The 21,314-nt window shown below is 44.1% G+C and overlaps 1 protein-coding gene across 1 annotated transcript; it reads right to left on the bottom strand.

Moving 5' to 3' along the window:
- Positions 1-10,884: 10,884 nt before the first annotated feature.
- Positions 10,885-19,856, bottom strand: LOC147958899 (uncharacterized). The gene is made up of 2 exons (XM_087537536.1): positions 19,329-19,856; positions 10,885-18,975 (listed from the first exon to the last, which is right to left on the bottom strand). Exon 2 carries the CDS (start codon positions 15,047-15,049, stop codon positions 13,775-13,777), a length of 1,275 nt encoding a protein of 424 aa, XP_087393662.1. The 5' UTR covers positions 15,050-18,975; positions 19,329-19,856; the 3' UTR covers positions 10,885-13,774.
- Positions 19,857-21,314: the final 1,458 nt, after the last annotated feature.

Raw genomic sequence — 21,314 nt, 5'->3', positions numbered from 1 at the left:
CACACTTGCAATAATTCTCAGGTCTCATCATTACTCATATCAATAGCATAGTCAACTAGCAAGTCATAATAATAAATCTCGGATGACAACACTTTCTCAAAATGATACACTACAGGAATCAGCTACTTTGCCGTCTGCCACGGCGGACGACAAAGGCCTGAACGGCGGACGGCAAAGGCCTTTGCCTTCAGCCACGGACGGCAAAAGGCTCCGGCAAAGTAGGCTTCGGTAAACAGCTACTTTGCCGTCTGCTACTGACAGCAAAGTCTTTGCCGTCTGCGGAGGACGGCAAAGAGAGCGCGGCGGACGGCAAAGAGAGCGGACGGCAATAATTGCGCTATCAGTCCGTTAAGTGGCTAACGGAAGGCCTTTGTCGTCCGCCGCTGACGGCAAAATTTCTAGGGTCTTTGCCGTCCGCCGTATGATGTCATCTACACGTCACTACATGGCAGGTTCTTTGCCGTCTGCCACTGACGGCAAAGTCTTTGCCGTCTGCCACTGACGGCAAAGTCTTTGTCGTCTGCCACTGTAGGCAAACTGACCAAATGGGTCAGCTCCCAGGAAGCACAGTTGGATGCCACGTGGCTTCTTTGCCGTCCGCGGCAGACGGCAAAGAACCCGTTGCCGTCAGTGGCAGACGGCAAAGAGCCTGCATTGCCTCTGTTTTTTCATATACCCAACCATTTTCACGGCAAATAGATGATACATATATATTTTTCACATGGCAAGTTCACAGCAAACATATGAGATATCCAACACATATAATTTCATCATACATGCATAGTTCCATCAACCATACATAGCAAGTTCGACATGCATGCATCCAACCATACATATTACAATAGTGTCATCCTACCATACATGCATAGTTCATAGATACAAAGGAAACATAGTTCATCCAAACAAGCACTCCATCTATGCAAGCTTCCGTGAAGTGAATGAATTCTGCAAAATGGGAAATAAGAAAGTTAGAAGAAGAAGATTAGAAGAAGAAGAAGAAGAAGAAGAAGAAAATGAAGAAGAAGAAGAATATATGACATTTATGAGCTAATTTAGGTGAAATTGATCATTTGTGAGCTAACTTAGGTGAAATGGATCGTTTATGAGCTAACCTAGGTGCAATGGATCGCTTATGAGCAAACTTAGGTAAAATGCATCATTTTAGAGGTAACCTAGGTAAGATGGATCATTTTGGAGCTAACCTAGGTAAAATGGGTCATTTTAGAGCTAACTTGGGTAGAATGGATCATTTATAAGCTAAGTAAGGTTAAATGGGTCATTTTAGAGCTAACGTAGGTAAAATGGATCGTTTATGAGCTAAGTAAGGTAAAATGGATCATTTTAGAACTAACTTAGGTAAAATGGATCGTTTATGAGCTAACTAAGCTAATTATGCCATTTTTGACATAAGTAAGCTAAGTACATGTCATTATTGAGCAAACCTAGTTAACTAAGCATATTAGAGCTAACTTTGGTCATTTTGGAGGAAACAAAGCTAAGTACAGATCGTTTTAGAGCTAACTTAGGTAAAATGGATGGTTTTGGAGGTCAGTAAGCTTATTAAGTCATTTTGGAGGTGAAGAAGCTAAGTCTAGGTCATTATGGTAAGCATTGGAGGAAATAAAGCTAAGTCTAGGTCTTTATGCATGTGTTAAGCAAAACACTAGATAAACTTACCAAGATGTAGGAGGTGTAGGAGCGGGGTGGCTCGTGTCGGTAGCTGGAGAAGGATCGTACGATGCTTGTCTGGAGTTACGCTGCACCAAAGATCACTTCCAATGTCTTGTTAGCATGATGACACTCAAATGTTAAGACTAGCAAGTAATGTCCATTCAATAAAACTCACCGTGGTCCCAGGAGCAATCACTGGCATCGGCGGAGCGGTCTGACCTGTCTTCTCGCACACAGACTGCACATTTGGTTTTGACGACTCAGTCATACTAGTTAGTAATGAGACAAACACTACATGAATGTTTTGGCTAATCTGCAGAAGAAACTTACCACAAGGAGCTCGTACATGGCCCTTGCCTGCATGTCATTCCGTGCCCTCTCCTCCTCCATCATCTTTGTCGTCCTCTCCTCCAACTCCCGCTGCCTCTCCGCCGCCTCCGCCAGAAGTTTCTCCGTTCTATCTCTCTCACTCTGTATAGCAGCCTGCAACACCACTCACATGACCATTTGTAATCATTGATGGAAGCGCACAGAATGTAATGGAGAAAGATAACTGAGTACGTATCACTAACCTTAATGGCGAGTTGCACTGGCCGTTCACGAGGCCTTATCTCAGGAGCGGAGCTCGACTGGCGCGCCTTGATCTCCGGGAGAGTGCTAGGACAACGGATATGTCCATCTCCAATGGCTATGGAGCCATGGGACCTCCCGCCACCAAATATCATCAACGGCTCTGGATCAATGGGACCCTGGCTCGGGTTAAAGTCCTCCCCTTTCCTTGCCTTCCCCTCATCTCTATATCTCACGAGCTTGTTGTGGGAGGAGATGTTGGTGAAGTTGTTTGCATCATCGAGGTCATACTGAGAGAAAGCCTTGACTTTCTTGAAAGAGGCAGTGTGGGCCATGGCATACAGGTCGTACACCTCTGGCACCTTATCCGCCTTATTGTAGCGTGCCTGAAAGAGAGAAACAATGAAAATTAGTAATTAAAGGGCTCAAGCTAGCATGATGAATGAATTGCATGAATCATGAAGCAAACCACATACCCAGTTGCGCTCGAACTAATATAAGTTGGAGCTGCCTTGATGGTGTGGCACACCTTCCATTTGGGCACGTTTGTCCTTGGCCTCGTTGTGGAGGGCTAGCCATTGTGGAGAGCACCACTCATCGAACAACACCTCCCAACAATCCATCCGATCCGCACACCATCTCGGAGGCGCCTAAGTTAGCAAATAGAAACTTGAGCGCTACGGCTAAGAATTACTAAATGAAGGAACTTAAGTAGAGAAGGCCTTAAGAATTACCTTCATGTACTGCTCCTTACTCAGGAACTTATCGCGGCACGCCGGCTTGGTCTTCTTGATACCACGCAAGGCGTAGTAGTCTCGAACAGCCTGCACCCGAGCCTCGTGCCGTAAGTTCTGGAGTAGGCGCTTGCAGACGTTCTCGATAACATGTGCCGCGTCCTCCTCGTATCCCTCCTCACACCTGTAGAATGTCTGCAATCAAATGAGACAATATTGATTAGTACAATTAATAACTAGCTAGTTGAAGATTTTTAAATGTGTAAAGGAGAAATTACCCAAAACTTTCTGATCACCATGTCTGCCCTCGTGTCGCACACGACACCGTCGATAATCTCATCCGGCGGGGCCGGGGCAGCCACGTAGTGCTCCCAGCTCAATCCAAGCTCTGGAAGCCGACCCTCACCAGGCAACGTGACAAACCCCGGGAAGTTTTGCCGGCAAAGAACTCCAAGGACGGAGTTGGGCCGGCGGACACTATGATGGTGGTCCCAACCCCTGCAGCATGACAAGGCCAACGCATTAGTTATTTGAAAAAACGTGAATGCACAAGGTACAAAAATATTAAATGCACTTACGTACCTCTCCCCATCAGGGAAAATCAACCACCTCTGCTCGCGGGTCACCGGCACGGACGGGAGCCGTGTAGCACCACGCTGGTAGACGGTGCCCCCCTCCTCCTCAAGATCAGTCGGCTCCCCACCATCATCAGCATGGCCACTCGGCTCCTCGGGCTGATCCGGCCAGGTACCCCATCCGGACGTGTGCTCCTCCGGGGTCACGTGGGCCAAACTCTCGTGGGCCGAAGGCCAGTTGACCCGAGGCTCGTGGGCCCAAGACCCGTGGACCGGAGGCTCGTGGACCGGAGTCCGTGTAGCCTCCTCCTCGGACGAGTCCACCCTAGCAGTCACGTGCTCGGGTGAAACAGCCGGGGGTGGCGGCGAGGAAGGCGCCGTAGCCCTACCTCCTCTCCCACGACCACGTGCCCCACCTCCTCTCTTCCTACCTCGAGCTCGTCCCCTGCTGGGCACCGCGGTCGACGAAGAAGGGCCCGGCGGTGTGGCCATACTGTCCAGCAACGCTCGGCGGAGAGGTGCGTCTGGAATGGAAGACCTCAGACCACGCTCCCGACCAGCGCCCACCATCTTTCAACACCTGCCATGACAAACAGTAAATGAAATTAGTACAACATAAAAAAAGACCGACATGAATAATAATATGTGTATCACTTAAGTGTATCATCATCAAGTACAACATAAAAAAATGTAATACCTGACACTACTAATAATATCGATCAGTATCATCAATAAATGCATAATCATCATCATCACTATAATCAATGATGGGCTCATAGGGTTCATTGGCATCAACATGTGCAAGGCCACCTTGACGTAATCGGTCAAGCATTGACAGGTCATCCGCAGCAGTAACCTCTTCTTGTTCCGGCTCTTCTTGTTCCTCCTCTAGGGTGATGTCGGATTCATTGTCGCTGTCTACTTCAATGTTTTGGGGTGAAGTATAGCGGTTCCTGAAACGCTTTTTGGAAAGACGTGTCTCTTGGAAGAATTCTCCTTCATATGTGTCTGGGTTAATGTGAGGTTCATAATCCTCTTCCTTTGGGGGAGAAAGTCTAGCACGTGGCGGCACTTCATAAACGACATCCCAACCTTTCAGATTTGGATTAGTTTGGCTGGCACACGGTAGATAGAATACTTGGGTCGCCTGTTGAGCCATAATATAGACATCAGGAACATCTAAATGAGTGCTTTGGTTGATTTCAACTAGCCCTACATGTTCATGAGTCCTTCTAGTCTCCTTCGGCTGAAACCAATAACATTTGAAGACTACGACATTCGGTGGATTTTCACCATAGAACAGAAGTTCATAAATTGCTTCAACTCTCCCATAATACTCGGTACCTCCTTCGCCGATAGCAGATACACAACAATTTGTTAACTTTTGGTCGGCCATAGATAGCTCTTTGCCATAGGTACGAAAGCGATACCCGTTGATGTCGTACTTGTCAAATGAACGGACCTTATAGTCAAAACCATTAGCGACTTGTCTCAATTCGGCGTCCGTAGACTCTGAATTAGCCTACAAGTTTAATATGAAAGGATTGTTGCATTATGCACAAATTAGCGAATGATATGAAATTGTCTAATAGAAATTACCGTTTGTTTGAACCAAGAGATGAAACCGGGATAGCCACCTCCTTGCTTTGCGAGAAGCTCATACTCTTCGATGGAATCCTTTTGGATCTCCGCTCCATACGAGAATATGGTGACGTATCGACTGTATGACATATCCAGGAATAAGAGTAGTTCAAAGGAAATAGAAGTTGCGAAACAATGTACCGAGAACTTACTCGATGTACGGCCGCACTTCTATCAGGTTGTTGAAGATATACAACGAAATGGTCCGCCATTCTTCGTTATCCAAAGATACTGGATGTGAAACACTAGCTGGTGCGAGATTCCCTTTGAATAGGCTGAGGTTGGATCCACCCTTTTTAGGCTCGTCAGGATTGTACCGAGGCTTCGGATTATGCAAATGATGATTTTTGGCTTCGTAGTGCGCTGTTACGAAGTTTGCCGCCTCCTCTGTGATGAATGCCTCAGCCATCGATGCTTCAATTCTACATTTATTTTTACATTTTTCTCGAAGCGTCTTCTGCATCCTCTCAGTTGGGTAGCACCAACGATTTTGCACGGGCCCCCCCAATCTTGCCTCGGTCGGGAGATGCAAAATCAAATGCTGCATTGGATTAAAGAAGCCCGGTGGAAAGATCTTCTCTAACTTGTAGATCAACTCCGGCGCCAACTCTTCCATTTCTTCTAGCACGCCAGGCGATAGTTCTTTCGCACAAAGAACACGGAAGAAATAGCTGAGTTCTGCCAGTACTAGCCATTCATCCTCAGGGATGAAGCCACGCAACATCACCGGCATTACCCGCTCAATCCATATGTGCCAATCATGACTCTTGAGACCAAATATCTTCAGTTTATCAAGATTCGCTCCCCTCTTTAGATTCGCTGCATACCCATCGGGGAACATCAACTGCTGTTGCACCCACAAGAGAATTTCCCTCATAGCTGGCCTTCCAAGATTGAACCATGCCTTTGGCTTCGTCCAGTTCTGCTTTCCTTTCGGTTCTTTCATGTTTTGTAACGGCCTATCACATAGCGCCTCCAGATCGACTCTAGCCTTAGTATTATCCTTTGACTTCCCATCTATGCCGAACAATGTACCAAAAAGTGCCTCGGCGATATTCTTCTCAGTGTGCATCACGTCGATGTTGTGTGGGCAAAGGAGGTCTTTGAAGTAAGGCAGATCCCATAAGCATGTTTTGTGAGCCCACGCATGCTTAGTATTATACCCCTTGAAGTACCCTGGACGTTGTGGATCTGGCTCGAGAGCGTTTAACTGATCCAGGGTCTGTTGGCCTGTCAATGCAGGTGGTGCAGAGTTTTTGACAACTCTACCCCTGATGAAGTTCTTCTTGTCTTTCCTGAACTTATGGCGAGGATCCAGGAACTGTCTATGCATGTAGAAGCAAGAAAACTTGCGACCGGCCTGAAGCCAACGAAACTCAAGAGCTCCCTTGCATGTGGGGCACGGGAACCTTCCATGCACACACCAGCCAACGAATATCGCATACGCCGGCAAGTCATGCGTCGAGTACATGTACCAGACACGCATTATGAAGTTCCGTTTGCTAAAGGCGTCGTATGTCTTGAACCCATTATCCTAGGCTTCTTGCAATTCGTCCTTAAGCGGCTGCATGTACACATTCATATTTTTGCCCGGATAGTTGGGTCCTGGAATTATCAACGTCAGGAAAATGTTCTTTCTTTGCATAATCTGTCCGGGGGGGAGATTGAGTGGAAAGACAAATATGGGCCAACAACTGTATTGGGCTGCCGTCATACCAAACACACTGAACCCATCCGTGCTGATGCTGACTCGAGGATGCCTCGGATCTGCCGCTTTGTCAGCATGTAATTCATCAAACCTTTTCCACGCAACACCACCCGATGTGTGTACCATCATCAGATTCCCATCTGCATCTAGTTCGGTTCTTTTTCCTGTTTTGTGCCATGTCATCTGTCTGGCCGTCTCTTCGACCATGAAAAGACGTTGAAGTCTTGGTACGATTGGCATATACCGAAGAACACTAACGGGGATTTTGGTCTGTGTCTTCTCACCCATACCGTTGTCTACCACAATATACCTGGAAGACTTGCAAATGGGACAATAGTTCAAGTCCGCATAGTCAAGCCTAAATAAGGCACATCCTTTCTCACAGGCATGTATCTTCTCATAGGGCATCTTCAGTGCACAGAGGATTTTGTCCGACTGGTACAGGTTTGCAGGCATTACATGGCCTTTGGGTAGAAATCGTCCAAATACTGTCATAATTGCGTCATAGCATTCTCTGCCCAAGTTGAACTGAGCCTTCAGAGCCATTACTTGTGAGATGGCATCCAACTGACAAAGCTCAGTGTGCTCGTGGAGCGGACGTTTCGAAGACTCCAACATTTCATTGAAGGCCTTTGCAGATTCCTCCATCTCCTCGTCTGATTCCCGAGCATCATCATAGCCTTGCACCATGTTTTCCATCCCGGTACCATGCTCGTCGGTGCGACGACGATCCACCTCAGCTCGGTCACGTTGGGCGGACTCACCATGAAATGTCCACACCGTATAATCGGGCGTAAAACCACTCTTCTGCAGGTGTTTTCCCATTTCAGCCTCTGTCTTCTTTTCCCAATTGCCGCACCGGAAACAGGGGCACTAGGTTTTCTTTTGGCCATTGCAAATGCGGCTTGCACAAACCCCTTAGTTTTTGTGAACCATTCAGCGCTCCATTTGTTCTGACCAGTGTGACCGGTATACATCCAAGCACGGTCACTCATCTTGACTTTGAGAGCTACTGGACACACAACAATTATATATGTAATTCACCATGTATATATTCATCAGTTGATCTACTTTGTCAATTTTATTACGTCCATGCAACCTACACTCTAATAGGTAATGATAGGTCCTAATCCCACCCGTGTATGTGTAGATTGGGTATATTTTCCCATGCTATGCTCCGGATCCGACGCGAAATTTCGGCAGCACCTCCCCGCTGTTCTCCTGATACACGTCTCTGCAATAAACAGAGAGGATGTGTACCCGGAGAACAACAGGGGAGGCACTGACGAAATATATGCGTCGGATCCGGAGCAAAGCATATGGAAAAACGAACCCAATCTACACATACTCGGGCTGTCCATGGATAGCGTTGGACAATTCGAAAGAATCAAGGTTATAAATATGCAAATGGATGCATATTTATAACTATGACGCTTTCGAACGGGAGACACATATTGGTTACGCATACTGATGATTCAAGACACATATATAGCTAGCTATCAAGTTTCATCGGAATAGATCAAATAATTAATGGGGGAGGAGGACTTGTCATTTGTGCTCACCCACGAACGAAGGGGCAGAGCTCGTCAAACGCACGGCGAGGTCGTCGAACACCAAACCTCGCAGCGATGAAACAACTGCACATTTAAAACTACACGATCAACACAATTATATATGATGTTTTTCATAACAAAATAGAAAAATATATGACCTAACTAATAATTCACAAATATATGACCCCGTCGGCCTCTGGAAGGCCAAAGAACACCTTTTCGGGAGGTGTCGGTGGTCGGGGTGTCCTGTCGGTGTCGGGGTGCCGGGTCGGGGTCGGGGTGCCGTGTCGGTGTCGGGGTAAGGGTGGGTGTGGTGTCAGGGTGTCGTTGTCGGGGTGTCGTGTCGGTGTCGGGGTCGGGGTCTCGGGGTCGGGGTGTCAGGTCGGGGTGCCGGGTCGGGGTCGGGGTGCCGTGTCGGTGTCGGGGTCGGGGTGTCGGGTCAGCTCGGGGTCGGGGTGTCGGGGTCGGGGTCGGGGTCGGGGTGTCGGGGTCGGGGTCTAGGGGTCGGGGTGTCGTGTCGGGGTGCCGGGTCGGGGTCGGGGTGCCGTGTCGGGTCGGGGTGCCGTGTCGGGTTGGGGTTTTTTCCTCGTTTTTCCTTTTCTTCTTCTTCCTATTGTTCCTTTTCTTCCTTTTCTTCTTCCTCCTCCTTCTTCTTCTTCTTCTTCTTCTTCTTCTTTCCTTTTTCCTTTTCTTCTTCTCCTCCTCTCCTCTTTTTTCTTCTTCTTCTTCCTCTTCTTCTTTTTTCTTCTCCTCCTCCTCTTCTTCTTCTTCCTTTCCTTTTTCCTCTTCTTCTTCTCCTCCTCTCCTCTTTTTCTCTTCTTCTTCTTCTTTCCTCAAACTAAACTAAACCTAAAACTAAAACTAAAACTAAATCTAAATTAAACATAAACGTAAAACTAATAAAACAGAAAAAAAGGAAAAAACTAAATCTAAACCTAAAACTAAACTAAAACTAAACCTAAAACTAAATCTAAACTAAAACTAAAACTAAAAAAGAAAAAAACAGAAAAAAAAAACAGAAAAAAGGAGGGGGGCTCACCTGGGGCAGGGCCGGTGGAGGACGGGGGGCGGGGTGGTGGAGGAGCTGGCCGGGGCGCCGGGGCGGCCTGGGGCGGCGGGGGGCCGGGCCCGGGGCGGTGGAGGAGCTGGCCGGGGCGCCCTGGGGCGGCGGGGCGCCGGGGCGGCGTGGGGCCGGGGCGGGGGGGGGGGGGCGACGGGGGCCCGGGGAGGCGGGGGCGAAGGGCGGCGGCGGCGGGGGCGAGAGGCGGCGGTGGTGGGCCGGGTGGGAAGTGGGGCGAGGAGAGAACAGAGAGGGGCGGGGGGTATACGGGCCGTTAGGTACTGCCTCTTTGCCGTCCGCCCCTCTTTGCCGTCCGCCTTTTGCCTCTTTGCCGTCGGCAAAGAGGTGGGCCGTTAAGTGTTTCCCAAACGGGCGGGGGGTGGGGGCCACCTCTCTCTTTGCCGTCCGCCAGCTGACGGCAAAGATTCTTTGCCGTCAGCTGGCGGACGGCAAAGATCTGGCGGACGGCAAAGAGCTTGTTTGCCGTCCGCCTGATCTTTGCCGTCTGCTTTTTGGTAGCTGATGGCAAAGAGCTTCTTTGCCGTCAGCTAGCAGACGGCAAAGAGCTGGCAGACGGCAAATTAGCTGATTCCAGTAGTGATAGTAATATGATATAACAAGATGGTATCTCGCTAGCCCTTTCTGAGACCGCAAAACATAAATGCAGAGCACCTTTAAAGATCAAGGACTGACTAGACATTGTAATTCATGGTAAAAGAGATCCAATCATAGTCATACCCAATATAAATTAACAGTGATGAATGCAAATGACGGCTGTGCTCTCCAGCTAGTGCTTTTTAATAAGAGGGTGATGACTCAACATAAAAGTAAATGGATAGGCCCTTCGCAGAGGGAAGCAGGGATTTGTAGAGGAGCCAGAGCTCAGTTTTGAAATAGAGATAAATTGTATTTTAAGCGGTATACTTTCATTGTCAACGTAACAACTAAGAGATGGCGATATCTTCCATGCTAAACACATTATAGGCGGTTCCCAAACAGAATGGTAAATTTTATACTCCCCCTCCACCAACAAGCATCAATCCATGGCTTGCTCGAAACAACGAGTGCCTCCAACATACATCAGGTCCCAGGGGGAGTTTTGTTTGCAATTAATTTTGATTTAGTTTGCATAAAGCATGGGACTGGGCATCCCGGTGACCAGCCATTTTCTCGCGAGTGAGGAGCGAAGTCCACTCCTCTTGAGAATAACCCGCCTAACACGGAAGATAAGGACAACCTTTGTTGATACATGAGCTATTCGAGCATACAAAGCAGAATGTTTATTTGAAGGTTTAGAGTTTGGCACATACAAATTTACTTGGAATGTTAGGTAGATACCACATATAGGAAGGTATGGTGGACTCATCTGGAATAACTTTGGGGTTTAAGGGATTGGATGCACAAGCAGTATTCCCGCTTAGTACAAGTGAAGGCTAGCAAAAGACTGGGAAGCGACCAACTAGAGAGCGACAACAGCCATGTACATGCATTAAAATTAATAAACATTGGGTGCAAGCATGAGTAGGATATAATCCACCATGAACATAAATATCATGAAGGCTATGTTGATTTTGTGTCAACTACATGCGTGAACATGTGCCAAGTCAAGTCACTTAAATCATTCAAAAGAGGATACCACCCCATCATACCACATCATAATCATCTGAATAGCATGTTGGCATACAAGGTAAATCATTATAACTCATAGCTAATCAAGCATGGCACAAGCAACTATGATCTCTAATTGTCATTGCAAACATGTTTATTCATAATAAGCTGAATCAAGAACGAGGGACTCATCATATTTACAAAAACAAAAGAGGTCGAGTTCATACCAGCTTTTCTCATCTCAGTCAGTCCATCATATATCATCATAATTGCCTTTCACTTGCATGACCGAATGGTGTGAATAATAACAAGAGTGTACATGCATTGGACTAAGCTGGAATCTGCTAGCATTCAATAAACAGGAGAAGACAAGGCAATATGGGTTCTGGGTTAAATCAACAATAATGCATATAAGAGCCACTTCAACAATTTAATTATGGTCTTCTCCTACTGACCCCCAAGGAAAAGAAAAGAAATAAAACTATTTACACGGGAAAGCTCCCAACAAGCAAAAGAAGAACGGGAAATATTTTTGGGTTTTCTTTTTAATTATTACTACTACAGCAGAAAAATAAACTACTACTATTTTTTTTTTGTTTTCTTAAGGTTTAACAAACACAAGAGAAGAAAGAAGGAAAAAGAAAATAAACTAGCATGGATATTACAGTGAAAATGTATGAGCACCGACATCTAGCAATGAGTGTGTGTGAGCATAAATGTAATGTCGGTGAGAAATACGTACTCCCCCAAGCTTAGGCTTTTGGCCTAAGTTGGTCTATGGCCACAGCTGGCCTGGCGGATATCCATAATAATAGTTGTTGGGGTCATACTGTGATGAGGAGGAATAGTTGGGATCATACTCTGATGAAGAAGAAGACTCTGACTGCCACTGGCTGACAGTCATCTCTGGATCCCAAGAATAAACAGATTGTCGTGGAGGCTCATCTTGTGGTTCCTGTTCCAGGGCTGGTGCAGGATTCTTGTAAGCTTGGACGGCAGCCCACGTAACGAGGTAGGGTCCTACAAAATTAAACAAAGAAAGAGTAGGCAGAATAATAGTCTCAGGATGATGTTTGTTAAAGAACAATTGATATTTAAGCTCTCCTGCCCTATTCTTAACAATAAAATCATGTGCCACCATACTTTTATGATCTAGATAAACACGGGGCAGCACCTTTTCTTCCTTCTCAGCATGCCTAATAGGTATGTTAAAATGTGCAGCTAGGCGTGTGGCATAGACGCCTCCAAAGATGGGACCCTTAGTACGGTTCATACTTAACCGTCTAGCAATAATACCGCCCATACTAAAAGTGTTATCATTGTATAAATCATGGTGCAGAATAATTATATCAGGGATACTCAGGTTTCCACTGTTTCTGTGTCCAATTAAACAACGACTAGCAAATAATGCAAAGTAACGTAAAACAGGAAAATGTATGCTAGTGATTCATGCATCGGAAACCTTTCTAGTTTCTCCTACAGTGATAGTATCAATAAACCCAGCCACATCATCATGATGTGGTTCTTCTATCTTGCCCTCAAAATGGATTAAATAAATCCGACAGAAATCATAAAGTGACATCTCCTTATGCTTATCATATAAATGAAACTCCACTGTAGGTGGTGAGTTCCTAGAATGAAAATGAAAGTTTTGCACAAAAGTATTTGTGAGTAAGAGATACTGATCGCATTGGTCGTGGAGGAAAGCAGTGAGGCCTGCATTGTGAGCCAATTCATGAAAATCTTCATAGATACCGGCTGCTCTCAAGAAATCTTCAGAAGGCCATTCACACGCCCGAATCTCCGCGGTGCGCGGCAAATTATACTTAGGCTTCGGAGCCTTTTCCTTCGAGCTTTGGCTCGACGAGCCCCTCAAAAATCTCCTCATTATTTTTCTGAAACAATCTGAAATTTTTAGTAACTTCAAACAAAAATGAACCAACTTCAATAATATTGATAGCAACTACTCCTACAAGCGCCTAGAGCCTAAATCAAGCATTAGAACTACTTAGAACCATATAAATTTGACATGCAAGCTCAAGAACATGGTCACCTATGAAGCGCAAATTTGCAAAGAATAAAGCACTAGAACAAAAACTAATTGGACCAATGGAGGAGTCACATACCAAGGAACAATCTCCCCAAGAAGTTTTGCGAGAGGTGCTTTGAGCAAGGAGATCGAAAATCACAGCAAAAGTGGCTGGAACTCGTGCTTGAGTTGGTTTTTCGGGTTTGTGTGAGACAGAGGAAGAAGATGGGTGCTGGGATAAGTGGAGGAGGGCCACCGTGGGCCCACGAGGCAGGGGGCGCGCCCACCACCCTCGTGGCCAGGTGGCAGCTCCTCCCGCGGTAATTTTTTCACAGTAAATTCTCAAATATTCCCGAAAAAATCATATTAAATTGGCATGTCATTCTGAGGACTTTTATTTTTGGGATATTTTTATGTTGCACGGATAAGTCAGGAAACAAACAGAGAAATACTATTTTTACTTTATTTCTACTAATTAACAGAAGGTATAGAGAGGGTACAGAATTTTGTGCTTCTAGTTTCATCCATCTCATGCTTATCAAAAAGAATCCACTAACAAGGTTGATCAAGTCTTGTTATCAAACTCATTCCGATAATCATGAAACCGGAGAAATTTCGAATAACACTAAGTTACCTCAACGGGGATATGCACATCCCCAATAATAAGAATATCATATTTCTTCTTGACAGTAGGAAGAAGAAATCCAAAACCTCCAATTATAATCGATGGAATTTTCCCAATAGAATTGATACTATGAACTTGAGGTTGTTTCCTCGGAAAGTGTACCGTATGCTCATTACCATTAACATGAAAAGTGACATTACCTTTGTTGCAATCAATAACAGCCCCTGCAGTATTAAGAAAAGGTCTTCCAAGAATAATAGACATACTATCATCCTCGGGAATATCAAGAATAACAAAGTCCGTTAAAATAGTAACGTTTGCAACCACAACAGGCACATCCTCATAGATACCGACAGGTATAGCAGTTGATTTATCAGCCATTTGCAAAGATATTTCAGTAGGTGTCAACTTATTCAAGTCAAGTCTACGATATAAAGAGAGAGGCATAACACTAACACCGGCTCCAAGATCACATAAAGCAGTTTTAATATAATTTCTTTTAATGGAGCAAGGTATAGTAGGTACTCCGGGGTCTCCAAGTTTCTTTGGTATTCCACCCTTAAAAGTATAATTAACAAGCATGGTGGAGATTTCAGCTTCCGGTATCTTTCTTTTATTAGTAATGATATCCTTCATATATTTAGCATAAGGATTTGTTTTGAGCACATCAGTTAATCTCATACGCAAAAAGATAGGCCTAATCATTTCAGCAAAGCACTCAAAATCCTCATCATCCTTTTTCTTGGATGGTTTCGGAGGAAAAGCCATGGGTTTCTGAACCCAAGGTTCCCTTTCTTTACCATGTTTCCTAGCAACAAAGTCTCTTTTATCATAATGTTGATTCTTTGATTGTGGGTTATCAAGATCAATAGCAGGTTCAATTTCTACATCTTTATCATTACTAGGTTGAGCATCATCATGAACATCATCATTAATATTTTTACTAGGTTCATGTTCATTACCAGATTGTGTTTTAGCAACAGACATAGAAATATCATTTGGATTATCAGGTGGTTCAGCAATAGGTTCACTAGAAGTTTGCATAGTTCTATCATTTTTCTTCTTCTTCTTTTTAGAAGAACTAGGAACATCAATATTATTTCTTTGAGAATCTTGCTCGATTCTCTTAGGGTGGCCTTCAGGATACAAAGGTTCCTGAGTCATTCTACCAGTTCTAGTAGCCACTCTAACAGTGTAATCATTTTTCTTATTATTCATTTCATTAAGCACTTCTTTTTGAGCCTTAAGTACTTGTTCTACTTGAGTGGTAACCATAGAAGCATGTTTTCTAACAAGTTTAAGTTCACCTTTAATTAGCCATATAATCACCCAAGCGTCTAATCATATAAGCATTTTCTTTTAATTGTCTACCAAAATAAGCATTGAAGTCGTCTTGCTTAAACATAAAGTTATCAAACTCATCTAACAACTGACTAGCAATTTTAGTAAGAGGAACTTCAGCTTTATCATATCTATAGAGAGAATTTACCTTTACTACCTATGTCGGGATATCAGGATCAGGAGGTTCTTCAGTAAATAAAGAATTGAGATCATATGTTTCTTCAACAGGCGGTATATTAAGACCATGTATTTCTTCAATAGGAGGTAAATTCTTAACGTCTTCAGCTTTAATACCATTTTATTTCATAGATTTCTTTGCCTCTTGCATATCTTCGGGACTGAGAAATAGAACACCTCTCTTCTTCGGAGTTGGTTTAGGAATAGGCTCAGTAATTGGAGCAGGAGATGGCTCAGGAGGTGCCCAATTATTTTCATTTCTCAACATATTATTCAATAGAATTTCAGCTTCATCCGGTGTTCTTTCCCTGAAAAGAGAACCAGCACAACTATCCAGGTAATCTCTGGAAGCATCGGTTAATCCGTTATAAAAGATATCAGGTATTTCAGGTTTCTTAAGAGGATGATCAGGCAAAGCATTAAGTAACTTGAGAAGCCTCCCCCAAGCTTGTGGGAGACTCTCTTCTTTAATTTGCACGAAATTGTATATTTCCCTCAAAGCAGCTTGTTTTTTATGAGCAGGGAATTATTTAGCAGAGAAGTAATAAATCATATCCTGGGGACTACGCACACAACCAGGATCAAGAGAATTAAACCATATATTAGCATCACCCTTTAATGAGAACGGAAATATTTTGAGTAGATAGAAGTAACGCGATCTCTCATCATTAGTGAACAGGGCAGCTATATCATTTAACTTAGTAAGATGTGCCACAACAGTTTCAGATTCATAGCCATAAAACGGATCAGATTCAACCAAAGTAATTATATCAGGATCAACAGAGAATTCATAATCCTTATCAGGAACACATATAGGTGAAGTAGCAAAAGCAGGGTCGGGTTTCATTTTATCTCTAAGTGATTCTTTGTTCCATTTAATTAATAACCTCTTCAGCTCATATCTATCTTTGCAAGCTAAAATAGCGGCAGAAGATTCCATATCAAAAAGATAACCCTCAGGAATAACAGGCATATTTTCATCATCACTATCACCATCGTATTCAGATTCAACAATTTCTTTTTCTCTAGCCCTAGAATTTTGTTCATCAAGAAATTCACTAAGGGGCACAGTAGTATCAGGCATAGAAGCAGTTTCATCATAAGTATCATGCATAGCAGAAGTGGCATCATCAATAACATGCAACATATCAGAACGAATAGCAGAAGCAGGTGTAGGTGTCGCTAGCTTACTCATAACAGAAGGTGAATCAAGTGCAGAGCTAGATGACAGTTCCTTACCTCCCCTCGTAGTTGAGGGATAGATCTTGGTTTTTGGATCTCTCAAGTTCTTCATAGTGTCCAGCAGATATAAATCCCAAGTGACTCAAAGAATAGAGCTATGCTCCCCGGCAACGGTGCCAGAAATTAGTCTTGATAACCCACAAGTATAGGGGATCGCAACAGCTTTCGAGGGTAGAGTATCCAACCCAAATTTATTGATTCGACACAAGGGGAGCCAAAGAATATTCTCAAGTATTAGCAGCTGAGTTGTCAATTCAACCACACCTGGAAATTTAGTATCTGCAGCAAAGTGTTTAGTAGCAAAGTAATATGATAGTGGTGGTAGCGGCAACAAAAGTAAAGACAGCAAAAGTAATGTTTTGGTATTTTGTAGTGATTGTAACAGTAGCAGCGGGAAAGTAAATAAGCGAGAACCAGTATATGGAAAACTCGTAGGCACCGGATGAGTGATGGATAATTATGCCGGATGTGGTTCATCATGTAACAGTCATAACATAGGGTAACACAGAACTAGCTCCAATTCATCAATGTAATGTAGGCATGTATTCCGTATATAGTCATACGTGCCTATGGAAAAGACCTTGCATGACATCTTTTGTCCTACCCTCCCGTGGCAGCTGGGTCCTATTGGAAACTAAGGGATATTAAGGCCTCCTTTTAATAGAGAACCGGAACAAAGCATTAGCACATAGTGAATACATGAACTCCTCAAACTATGGTCATCACCGGGAGTGGTCCCGATTATTGTCACTTCGGGGTTGCCGGATCATAACACATAGTAGGTGACTATAGACTTGCAAGATAGGATCAAGAACTCACAAATATTCATGAAAACATAATAGGATCAGATCTGAAATCATGGCACTCGGGCCCTAGTGATAAGCATTAAGCATAGCAAAGTCATAGCAACAACAATCTCAGAACATAATGAATACTAGGATCAAACCCTAACAAAACTAACTCGATTACATGATAAACCTCATCCAACCCATCACCGTCCAGCAAGCCTACGATGGAATTACTCACGCACGACGGTGAGCATCATGAAATTGGTGATGGAGGATGGTTGATGATGACGATGGCGACGAATCCCCCTCTCCGGAGCCCCGAATGGACTCCAGATCAGCCCTCCTGAGAGGTTTTAGGGCTTGGCGGCGGCTCCATATCCACTACTAGGAAAAAGGTTTTTAACGATGGGATATTTGGTCGTTAAAAGATAGATTGTGGTCGCTAAAAGTCATTAACGACCACAAAATGGTGGTCGGTATAGGCTCCGTCGTTAAAAGTAATAACGACCACCCTTTCCCGTTGTTATTTTGTAACGATGGGACAACATGTCGTCATTAATTCTGAGAAAATAACGACCATAATTTTGGTATTAACAACCACTTTTGTCATTGTTAAAAGCATTTTACCATCCATTTCACAATTTTGATTTCCTTTAATGATCCATCTCAATTGGTACAACCAACGGCTTCATGTTGCATGCAACTTTTCAAGATTGGCGAGCACACCAATCATGCACAAAAAAATACGAACAGTTAAAGTGTTATAACATGTTTTCATTAACCAAAACCATTGTTGAGGAAATCGTTAACTGGTAGCTGCTCGGTTGGCTAGCGAGTAGGGGATTAATCGGCTAATCAGCAAGTTAATCGGCCATTTAATCAATTAATCAGACGATTTTTTGGTTTATCGGCTACTCGGTGACCCTCACATACATTGCTGTACAACACTTTTGAAAATCAGCAAGTTAATCGGCCATTTAGCGAGTAGGGTATTGAATGAGAACCATAAGTATTGAACAAGATCCTCACATACATTGCTGTAGTTGAAACACCATTTAGAAAATATGAACGAACAACACTTTGTAGACAACCATTGTATTTGTTCATCTGTAAATCAAAAACAAACACAACTGGAAAATATAAATATATCATTTTCTTCGTTATCTTCAGCCATGCCACACCATCATATGTCTTTGTATTCAAGTGCATATCATTCTTCACAAAGAAACTTTGCGAAAACATAATGATTTATAAGTCAATAGATATAAATGAATTCGCACAAAGGATAGCATATATGAAGAAGTTTGCACGTGCATTAAGTTTAGACCAGATAAAAATGTATACTATGCCTCATAGCTTAGACGCATCTCAATGCAAATTCTTTTTATTACTCCTTATGTGACAAAGACAAAGTATTCTAAAGAAAGATTAAACGGTGTGTCTCTTGTCTAATTTGCCCAAGACTTGAGTTATAATATTTCTCGGCAAATAGTTTTTAGCTTTCTTGGTTGCTGGCATATACCCAACAAATAACACTGAACATTATTCTCCTCTACTAAAAAAGAATACTATTGTGCTGGATAATAAGTGATATACATCGTAACCTGGACATCATAGCTAGTGAAGGAGCAAGTCAATGCGCTGATTCTAAACCTGAAACAGACACGAACAGAAAGTCAGGACATACATTTATATGTGTACATCAAACTTTTATTGCTTAGATATATCATCAAACAACAAACTCATAAGAAGGAATGAATCTCCCATTCAAAATAGAAATTTCTTCACACAGGCTATGGGTAACAAGCGGGCGAATATATTCCATTATATCTACCAAATCTAAAAAGATGGCTTTGATGATAAGCTTGTAGATCTAACGACACTGGTACAGATTCTAATATAAAGTTGAAATAAACGATGTTAACTCTGTTTTGCATTGGCCAACACAAATGGAAACAATCTAAAATTTTAGCACAAGAAAAAATGAAAGGAAAAAAAAGGCAAACCTCATGTGTGTAATTTCGAAGTGACAATGGATTGTGTGCCCAGCAGCAACCCATCCACGCATTGGATCCCACTTCAAGGTTTTACAGACTCGTACGAAGTACGGCCGTGCCGCCTTCCCTAAAAAAAGTACAGTCGTGCCGTCGCGACCAGAACAGCCTTTGATGCGCCCATGGATCCAGCAACCACGTGGGCCCAGGCGTCTCCTTCGCCCAACCGGTCCTCAACGTACCGCTGTAGCTCCTCCTGAGGCGAGTCCCGGCAGCGGACGATGTCGATTTCCCGCTGTATCTCATCCCACGATGGTGCTTGGCGGCGGATGGCGCATGTCTCGTTGGCAGCTCCTCCCACAACGAGTGCTTGCGACGGGCAACATCGCTTGCCTGCTGCACGTCCGCCCGTGCCAGTGCTCGGCGGCGAAGGTGGTGGCTCCCATCAGCACCTTCCTCGCCCACGTAACCACCTGCGCAGAAACAAACAGATCACGATCGGGTCAAAGGGAAAACAGAGGAGATGGCCAGAGGAAAAGAAGCGTAGGGGATGGGATCATAACAGATCTGTTTTTCCGTTGGAGGGTTATCCGATGAATAATATAATTTGCGCCAAGAAAATACTATATTTTCTTATATATGAGGACTAAATTAGGCATCGGAGAGACGAGATCGGAACGATAACAACCACACACATGTCATAGTGTTTTCTTTTCCTTTTTGAGGGGTGACGTGGTGATTGCTAAGGGTAGTTCATAGTTCGCGCCCCATGGAGTCTTGCTCTGAGTCTAACGACCAAGACTTTTTCGGTATGGTCGTTAATAATAGATTTTCTAGTAGTGATCGTAAAACGCGATGATTTCTTCTCTCTGATTTTTTTCTCTCCGAAAGCAAATATATAGAGTTGGAGTTGGCGTCGGAGGGTTTCTAGGGGACCCACGAGGTAGGGGCGCGCCCCCCACCCTCGTGAGAAGGGTGTGGGCCCCCTGGTCTTCATCTTTGGCGATGATTTTTTATTGTTTTTTCTAAAATGTTCCGTGGAGTTTCAGGTCATTCCAAGAATATTTGTTTTCTGCACATAAAACAACACCATGGAAATTCTCCTGAAAACAGTGTCAGTACGGGTTAGTTCCATTCAAATCATACAAGTTAGAGTCCAAAACAAGGGCAAAAGTGTTTGGAAAAGTAGATACGATGGAGACGTATCACAGCACGTTTACGAACAAAGGCGCTACTGCTAACGAAAATAAAATTAAATGGAAAGCAAATATAAAAGAGAAGGAATAGCAGTAGCGCTTGTTAAGAAACGCGCTATAGCTACCGTAGCTGCAGCGCACTTCCTGGAACGCGCTACTGCTACTTTTAACTTAACCGCACGGTTCGTTCTTCCCCCATGGCCACTTCCCTCAAATCCTACTCCTCCGTTGTCGCCGTCCTGCATCGCCGTCGGCCGCCGCGCGCGACCCGTCGCTCTCCGCACACCCTCGACGCCGTGCCCGGCCGCGACCTCGACGCCGCCCCGACCCGACCTCGACGCCCCCTACATCTCCACCCTCCGCCATGCGCCCGCCGCCCCGACCCCGACCCCGTCCCCGGCCTCGACGCCGCGTGCCCCTCTCCCTAACTCCGCCGGCGCCAGAGGTGAGCACGCCCTCCTCCTCCTCCCCTACCTCTTCCTAGCTAGGGTTCTTAGGGTTAAATTTCAGAGTTCATCTAATTAGTTAGGGTTCATCAAATTAGATGCTAATTATGGCAGTAGTTGTTAAATAGAATTAGTTTTAGAATTCATCGAATTAGTTAGGGTTAAATTTTAGAGTTCATCAAATTAGTTAGGGTTAAATTTTAGAGTTCATCAAATTAGTTAGGGTTCATTAAATTTTAGAGTTCATCAAATAGTTAGGGTTAAATTTTAGAGTTCATCAAATTAGTTAGGGTTCATTAAATTCTAGAGTTCATCAGTTAGGGTTAAATTTTAGAGTTCATCTAACTAGTTTTTTT

This window comes from Triticum urartu, chromosome 7A (assembly GCF_056163025.1).
Source record: "Triticum urartu cultivar PI428250 chromosome 7A, HENAU_Tu73, whole genome shotgun sequence".
Classification (NCBI taxonomy): domain Eukaryota; kingdom Viridiplantae; phylum Streptophyta; class Magnoliopsida; order Poales; family Poaceae; genus Triticum; species Triticum urartu.
This window is presented reverse-complemented; position numbering and strand designations above follow the sequence as displayed.